Source organism: Limulus polyphemus, unplaced genomic scaffold, assembly GCF_000517525.1.
Source record: "Limulus polyphemus unplaced genomic scaffold, Limulus_polyphemus-2.1.2 Scaffold1755, whole genome shotgun sequence".
Taxonomy (NCBI): domain Eukaryota; kingdom Metazoa; phylum Arthropoda; class Merostomata; order Xiphosura; family Limulidae; genus Limulus; species Limulus polyphemus.
The window spans coordinates 201,502-210,843 of record NW_013667365.1 but is presented as its reverse complement, the minus strand read 5'-3'; the positions used below and the strand labels follow the sequence as shown (position 1 = coordinate 210,843).

At 32.6% G+C, this 9,342-nt stretch overlaps 1 protein-coding gene across 1 annotated transcript in view; it reads left to right on the top strand.

Annotated features, from left to right (window-relative positions):
• Positions 1 to 1,215: 1,215 nt before the first annotated feature.
• Positions 1,216 to 9,342, top strand: part of LOC106464838 — an 18,692-nt gene continuing 10,565 nt past the window's right edge. The window contains exons 1-3 of the mRNA XM_022392636.1: positions 1,216 to 1,424; positions 3,461 to 3,677; positions 7,789 to 7,909. Of these exons, the coding sequence (XP_022248344.1) occupies positions 1,216 to 1,424; positions 3,461 to 3,677; positions 7,789 to 7,909 (547 nt within the window). The remainder of the gene's footprint in view (positions 1,425 to 3,460; positions 3,678 to 7,788; positions 7,910 to 9,342) is intronic.

Here is a 9,342-nt window from a genome sequence, read left to right as displayed (position 1 = left end):
AATATATGTATGGCGTTTAGAAATGTGTTTTATTCACACGGTAATCCTATATTTATGTCGAATGGCAGAGTGGGCTTATCATTTAATTTTAGTATTTTAAACAGCTTTTCTGGCTAAATAATTCACGAGAGTAAATTAGTAGCATCAATGCTGCATATTCTTGAAATTCCTACATAAATGTAAAATTACTCTGTGAATAAAGGATATTCCAAAACACCATACATGTGTTTCATAATTAATTTTTACACGTATCGTGTTACTAAAAATGAGATATTTCACTGGTTAGTTGAAAAGTATCAAGAATATTAGTCATTTTCGTGAGAGTATGTTTGTTTGAAGTTAAGCACAAAGCTACACAATGGGCTATCTGTGCTGTGCCCACCACAGGTATCGAAACCCGGTTTCTAGCGTTGTATGTCTGCAGACATACCGCTGTGCCACTGGGGGGGGGCTTTCGTGATAGAACTGTTGGTAATATAGACTGTTGGCGAGAGTGATTTGCCATGTAAATAAGGGCATGATGACAAGTATGTGTCACAAGGACCAATCTTTAACATTCTTTCAGGAAACGCATTTTTTTCATTTTGATAATTTCATTTACACTTTTAAGATTTCTTGTTAGTTATTAATTTTTTTTTAAAGTTTCATTATATAATTATTATTTGTATTTTGCTTCTATATTTAAAAAATCAATTTGCATTAGTATATTTTTAAAAATTGCGACATAAGAAATTTTGGAAATATAAATTTATCGTCATAATTGTTTTCGTTTAATAAAACAGCATTTAGATAGGAATATTAAGTGTCAACTCTACTTCAATTTTCAGAGTAGTGATATGAAACTGAGGAAATTACAATTTGACACAACTTTTACATAAATACAAAGTACATTTAAGAAACATGTAGATTGTAAGTAATCATTTCTCCTCATTCTTTCATTAATAGATTAAATAATTCAGCAGAACAGGAATGTAATTGTAGTATTCATAAATTTTCGTGTAACTGTGGTTCAGCTTATATATGTACGAATTAAAAATTAAACTCAATTAAAAGAACAAAAACTGCAATAGAGAAACTAGTTTCAAATAGCTGAATATGTAGCAAACTCGACTCTTTTTATTCATTGTGAAAATGTTAAACTTGTTAATAAGATTGAATATAAAGATGAAATGAATATTAGTCATTAGAAATAAAATGAAAAATATTATATTGAATATGGACTGTGGTCCAGATATTATATTGAATAATGACTTTGGTCCATATATTATATTGAATAGGGACTCTGGTCCAGATGTTACATTGAATATTGACTCAGCTTCGGATATTATACTGAACAAGAGTTGTGGTCTAGATGTTAATGAAATTAGTTTTGGAAATCGATCTTGTGATGTTGGTGGCACTAAAAGTGGTCAAGGTTTTGTATGGTAATTTATACTGCTGGATCTATGTATGTACATCTGTATGAAGATGTATAGCTTCTCTTTTAAGGTCCCCCTCCTTAGGTCAGCAGTAAGTTCACGGAGTTGCAACGCTAAAATTCAGGGTTCGATTCCTCGCGATGTACTTGTACACATAGCCTTTTGTGTTGCTTTGAACTACAATAAAAACAGCAGTGCTAACAGTTACTGATAGTGGCGAGATAATACTACCGAAACATGTATAGTTTTCCAACGAACTTGGTGCCGTTTTAATATACATAGTGGTGCATGTTTAAAACTATGGTGTTTTTGGTTTGTGTAACATCACATAATTAATAATAAAATTCTTACTTTGACTTTGTTATACAATTTGATAAAATCTACATTTGATGTACGCGTGATACAGATTTACATTTTCGGTCTTCATATCTCACTTCAATTGTTTTAGTTTTCTCTGAGATATTTTATAAAATTCATTTAAAAAGGAAGAGTACACTGAATGTTTTGCTTTTTTATCAAAATGATCGGTAATCACTAAAAGATGTTTCATTCGTCAACTCAACAGGATTAACTTTAACGAGTCTCTGTTTACAGCCAAGAGACATTCTTAGATAATCCAGCACAGGTAGCTTAGTTTACTTTTGATAGGCATGGCCAGGTGGTTAGGGCACTCGATTCGTAACCTGCGGGTCGCGGGTTCTAATCTCCGTCCCACCAAACATGCTCGCCCTTTCAGCCGTGGGGGCATTATAATGTCATGGTCAATCCCACTATTCGTTGGTAAAAGAGTAGTCCAAGAGTTGGCGGTAGGTGGTGATGACTAGCTGCCTTCCCTCTAGTCTTACACTGCTAAATTAGGGACGGCTAGCGCAGATAGCCCTCGTGTAGCTTTGCGCGAAATAAAAAAAAAAACTTTTGATAGGAACACTAACTTAGCAATAATATGTTGTCATCTTCTACGCGAATTACAATTATTATTATAAATATTATTTTTTATGCTTGTAAAGGCTTCATTTAAAAATCTCCACAACGTTGCCTAAAACAAACGTCACAATCCTTAAGTACAAATTTTTTGCTGTTGGCATTGATCAAAAGAGAATTTTTTGTTTTAGAAGGTCAATAAGTTAGCAATTGGTAGCATTCTGAAATTTTTCTTTCGCAAAGTTTGTTATTTATAAGCTATAAAATTTTATAGCTCTGGCAAAAAAACAAAATACTTGGATAAATATTCTTTATGTTTGCACTTTGATAGTACATGGACGATTTTGTTATTTATTTCTGAAAAGTTGACGTTTAAGATAATCACAGGCAATTTTCATGTAATAAACACGTCTGTAAGATTTGATAACGACGTGTCTTCTTATATCAAAGTTACTTAAAGGTAAAGGTAAAATATCAACAATAAGGAATACACATTAACATCTCAATAGATAGATAGCAATAATACGCTGTTCCGGTGCTACTGTATTGTGTAGTTAAGGATATTATCTTAATCCACTTACATTGGGCTATTTTACTGTGTAGTTACCGATGTTATCTTAATCCACTTACATTCGTTCTAAAGTTCATGGTGATTTATTATGATCTAGACCTCGCAAAAAAAGAAGAAAAACTACACGATGAGTACAGCAGTACATACAGAAAATTTGGGACTGAGGGAAGTTTGTTTTATTGAGTCTTTTTTCGTATAACTTGTCAGTTCTTAAGTTTCACAGAGATATCTACTGAATACAACAAATGTGTATCGAAACTATAGGTGTGAAAAAACATATAGGTATCCATTACAAAATAACCAGGTATACCTATTAAGGTATGAAATAGACTTGTTCGGTTTATTATACCAAAAAAAATCATCTTATGCATGAGGTGGTTCATCATTAAGTGATTTAATATCAAATCCTTCTTCTGGTTAAATTATGTTTTGGATAATTAAACGGTATTTAATATTACTTGCTCTAAAATTGTTTTTTTTTTGTTATTCTTCTCTCTCCCTAAATATTTAATGTGCAAATATTTAGTTCAAATTTTGAAAATAAACTCAGGAAATGTGCCATTGATTTTGCAGGTAAAGCAAATGAGGAAGTTGACGAACTGTTCCACTTGCCTTCAGATGTGCTTGCTATTAAAGAGTCCAGTGATGCTAGCGTCGCTTACGCCGTTTTTACGAAAATCCCTTTAACTAAAGAGGTCCTTTTCGGTCCCTTCAAGGGTCAAGTTTACCGAGGAAAGAATCTATCACCTAAGACTACAATAGTAGAGGTGAGTTATTTTTGTTTGCAGTTTAGTTAGTTAAGATATTGTCTTAGTCGTACTACATAATACTATTTTCTGTGTTTTTACGTATGTGTGGGAGCTGGGATTCTTTACAGTAGGTGTTTGTGACTTGCTGGCGATAAATTCGAACAATATATGAACAGCACACAATCCACTTGTTTTGAAATAATATGTTCAAAACAAGTTAAATACATGTACAAAAATGTTTTACACTATAGGATATCACAGTTGTATCTAAAACTCTAAATAATTCTATTTTCTTTTCAAATGTCAACACAGGCTGATTCGATTCTTTAGAATACAATTGACAAGACGAATTATTTTCCTCTACTCCATTTCTTACTGTACAGTCTGCGATAAATTCACTTACATTACCCCATAGGTTACCATTGTTGTATGCAGAACTTTAAATAATTGTCTCCTTTTTGTCAAAGTCCACACAGACAGGTTCAATTACTTTAGAACACCCTTTAACGAGACAAATTCTTCTCCTTATCTCTGTTAAACCGTGAAACTCACTTCAAAATATCGCCGTTTTGGCTAAACTAACAATCGTGCAGTCTAACTTCACTTAACTTGTTTGCAGCACAGTTGTATTCTCTGTTGTTACAATTCAGCTGTGAAACACTATAGAAATCACTCGTTAAGGCTAATCAGTCACACGCAGACTAACTTTACGTTTTCTATAACTAACTAACTTTTTTATGACTGAACTTGGTCGCCTATACCTACAAACTAGGAGATGTTATGATGTAACACTAATCACTTAAGGCAACGAGAAAAATACAGAAGGTTTGAGTAATGTGACGCCAATTTACAACAGTTGAACTACACTCACAACGTACGACTCTTACCGAGTTACGTAACAAAATTTGTCATAACTATTGCTTTTAAAGTAAATAACTTTAAGCACTCCTGTTAAGAAAACTAAATAGTCATTAAATATTAAATCACTAAATGAAATAAATAATAACTCTTACACTAAACAATATTGTGTATCCAACAACTATAATATAACATGTTTGTGTTTTGAGATAATGTGATGTATAAGGTGTGTTCAGAAAATGCGGGATATGTTGTTGTTGGTGGATACTGAGTTAATATTCGTCCGCTGCTATCAAATGTTCTCTTGCAACATAATAATTCCGAGATCCAAAACTCTTAATGCTCGTGATGTGACAAGAGTAACTGAGAAGTTCAGATGAACAGTCCTTCTCCATCCTACACATAGTTCTGCTCTAACAGCATGTAGTTTCCTCTCATGTTTGGCTTGTGTGGATACTACTTTCAGATAAATGATGTCCATGAATAGTTCTGCTCTAACAGCATGTAGTTTCCTCTCATGTTTGGCTTGTGTGGATACTACTTTCAGATAAATGATGTCCATGAAGTAGATGTGTACAATCAGACTGGTAAAATCACACTTGCGTTTAAACGAACTAATATGATAAGGCTACAAAAGTTACAGAGACTGTTTTATGTGATGCTCATGTTTTCATAACGACTAATGCACGTTTTTTGTTTATTATCTGATATGAGTGGATATAAATTTCTAACCAGCCCTTGTATTTTGATTGGTTGTTGAACAGTGTTGGACACTCAGGGGTTCGAGGAGGTGCAGTAACATCATTGATAATTTTGAATACGCCATGAAAGGTTTTAGATCTAGCTTTAAAATACACACATGACAAGGCTAATTTAATACAGAAAAATATAATGCCTATTTTAATCATTATTTCTAGAACATATCATGTTATGTGAATTAAACTACTTTCATTTAAGTATGATAATAAGCCCCAAAAAATATTTTAAGTGCTCTCTACCAAACAAACAGAATTTTGACAATATGTTTCAGAGTGTATTAATCAGTTAATCAAAATGTATTAATTTTACAATAAAGTTGCTGAATTATATGTTAACCAGAAAATGTCTTCCCCCATATTATTTCCCTACTGTTGCGACCTATAAACCCTGGCAATCCTGTTTGCACCCCTAGTAAATTGAAATGCGTCCGCCAATGCTAGTAACATATACTATGTATCGATGTTTTAATTATTCGATTCAAATCTTATTTAGTACAAGTATACTTAGTAAGATGATTTAAGGGAACAGCGGAAATTAAAGAATGAACGTTTAATCACTGTTATTTTCTTGTGTAATTTTGATATCAATGAATAGTTAACACATTTCTTAAAAGTGACGGTTGCTTCGGGTATTTAGAAAATTAAATGGGTAGTGGTGCTGCATGTTTAATTTGAACAGTTTAGTAGCGATGTTTTTTTTGTGTTTTAAATTTTGCGCAAAGCTACACGAGGGCTATCTGCGCTAGCCGTCCCTAATTTAGCAGTGAAAAACTAGAGGGGAGACAGCTAGTTATCACCACCCACTTCCAACTCTTGAGCTACTCTTTTACCAAGGAATAGTGGGATTGACCGTGACATTATAACGCCCCCACGGCTGAAAGGGCGAGCATGTCTGGTGGGACGGGGATTCGAATCAGCGACCCTTAGAATTAGTAGTTTAGTAGCGCATTAAGAGGATTGTTCATTATGAAGTGACAGTTTAGTTGCTTAGTAGCACAACTTAAAAAACATTATTTTCAAAGGTTAATAATCCAGAATAACATCCGAGGGGAGCGTTTTGCTTTTCATGTTACAATTAGTGGCACAGTAAAACAACTGAGAATGGGTGGGTGTTGTTTTCAATTTTTACATTAGAAGCTTTATACCATATTGGAGAAGAAGTTGGCTATTGAACATTATTGTTATTGATTCATTAAGATATTTGCAAAAAATATTATCATATATTAAATATATTTTAATCATTATTGCTGTTGGTGATTAATATGTTTTTACAAGGGTTTTGATTATCCAGAAATGCTGTTATACGCTCAGAATAATAAATACGAGGAATCTAATCCTGAACTTTAGCCTTATAAGTCCTCAAGCTTACCACTGAGCTACTGAAATCATTGACAGTTACTTAACGTTATTTTTAGAGCTTTTGTAAAATGATTAAATATCATTGATTTATTAACATACGGTAAGAGAAAGCAGACAATTTAATTTTAGTTTCAGTGATTTGCTAAAACATTAAAATATGATGGTTAATGTGTCGTGATGGCGAAAGCAGTATTTATTTATTTATAAAACGTGCTGTATTCGTAAGCAATTGAAGATCGGTATCTTATGCAACACACGAGCTAAATAGCCAAATTCAGAGGTCCCTAAAGTTCAGGCAGAGATATTTCTATTTTCACAGGAAGGGCAACCAGTCAACAACTTTCGCTGAATACACGGTTATTCTTAATGAATGTTACAGTTATAATGCCCTCACATCTAGAAATGAGGGTCGTAATAAGCAGCATGCAATGATTCAAATGTTGAATATTTCGATCTGTAGCCCGGGACGCTAACCACTAAGATAGTCCAACCTTAGGCGAATAAGACAGGTTTGGTAAGATAGATGAGACACTTCAGCAAAGACAGTTCATAATGTATGTAATTAACGAATCAGCAATTAGAAATGGTAAAATATTCTAAAGAAGCGCTTTATTTCCGTATAACTGTACACTTTAAGCTTCAGTAGAAGTACACACACACATATATGTATATATTTTGTTTGTTAACACTGAATTTGTCCTCCATAAGTTGACAATATAACACTTACACAATTTGAAATTTGAAACAAAGTCTTATGGATCAGACAGTAGTTTGACAATTCATCAATCATATCTTCTAATCATTGACGTGATGTTGGTAGAAATCTGCTTCGAAAACTGATTTCAAGAACGAATCATAAGACAATATAACACCTAAATTACTTTGAATACCTAACTTAGGTGACGTGAAATTTTGAATTCAATAATACAGAGTTTGTACGAAATAATTGGAAAATCTCATATTTTAACTACAAGTTTTAATAGGCATTAATTGTGCATTAATGTATTCTAAATGTAATGATTGTAATACAGTGGGGTCAATGCAATTACAGTTTTACGGAATGTAATGAAATTGTAAAATTGTCTAAGTATCTGATTTATTTCAAGGTTTCGCTTTGCTTGTAACATTTTTTTTCTTTACGTTCTACCACGAAGATCAGAGATAGCGACGGAGAAAAGGTCTACCTCGATTTAAATGATGAAGCTGGAAGTTGGCTTAGGCTGGTTAAGCCTGCGACCACGCCCCAAGAAGCAAATCTTACAGTTTTTGTTGAAGGTAAGTTAGACGTTATTGAAAATACTGCTTGCCCTAAAAGTTATCCAATTTACTTCGGGATCGCGAGATTTTTCATGAAAAACGAAAAGATAAGCATGTTTTTTTGTTGTTTTTTTTACATTGGTTGTAACTTACAGTAGAAGTTATGGAATGAAGACGTACATTGTTGTGTAAAATAAACCATTATGTATATGGAAAGCAAGAAAACCGATGCATCTCTACATAACCATGACTCTCGGTGGTTCACTCGTATGTCTGAGGGCTTATAATACTAAAAATCGGGTTTCAATGCCCACGGTTAGCAGAGCACAGATAGCTAGTCCATTGTGTAGCTTTATTCTTAACAACAAACAAACCATAGCTCAAAGTTGTGGGTTTACAACGTTTTCATATCTAATATGACCTGGTTACTTTGCATTGCTATTTTTCTCCTTCATCTACAATTTTCTATTTGAATTATACTGTATCTTTTCTTATGCCATTCAAGCTAAATTATCAAATATTTATAGCTATGTACGTATATGTAAAGCAGTTATACACAAACGATATTAGAAATGTCCGAAATACAACTCTGAGACGATGATACCCCTCCTGTTCACATTACAATTTAGGATTAAGTACCTCTTGACGTATTCTACATTTATATAAATACTTGTTTATTCTTGTCGTTAAGAAAGATATAAACTAATCAGGAAAATCAAGTCAAAGATGCGCGAGTGACTGTGTAATATCTGGAAGTAACTTGACAATTTAGCAGTAGGATTTAATGTTAAGGCATAATTATTTATTATTTATTTATATTCAAGAAAGTTGTTTAGATGTAAATAAATGAATATATAAAGTATTGGACGGTTTGACAACTTCCTTTACTCAGAATATTTTTGAATCACTAATAATATTTTAGTCTTTCTTCTTTTCTTAAGTTTTCTATGATTATAAAACTCAGTAAACGACGTTTCTTGTTTCAAACAGCAATGTTTTTTCTAATGACTGACTAGCTGTGTACCCGTCCTTCGTACGGGTTGTGTGTATAATTAATACATTATTTTAACAATTAACAAACAAATTACTTGTACATTATTTACATTACATTTTACATTTTTTATTGTACATTATTATAACAATTAAATATAAGTTAACAAAAGATACTGTGGACCATGTGTTAACTGCGTCACTTAGAAAAAACGGAAAATGTCAAATTGTGATGAGTTGTACTTGTGTGTTTGTAGTGTATCACACATCTGTGAAAAAATTAGTTTCATTTACCGAAGAGCCTCTTGATAGACGACATTTTCCGTTTTTTCTAAGTGATGCAGTTAACACATGGTCCACAGTATCTTTTGTTAACTTATATTTAATTGTTATAATAATGTACAATAAAAAATGTAAAATGTAATGTAAATAATGTACAAGTAATTTGTTTGTTAATTGTT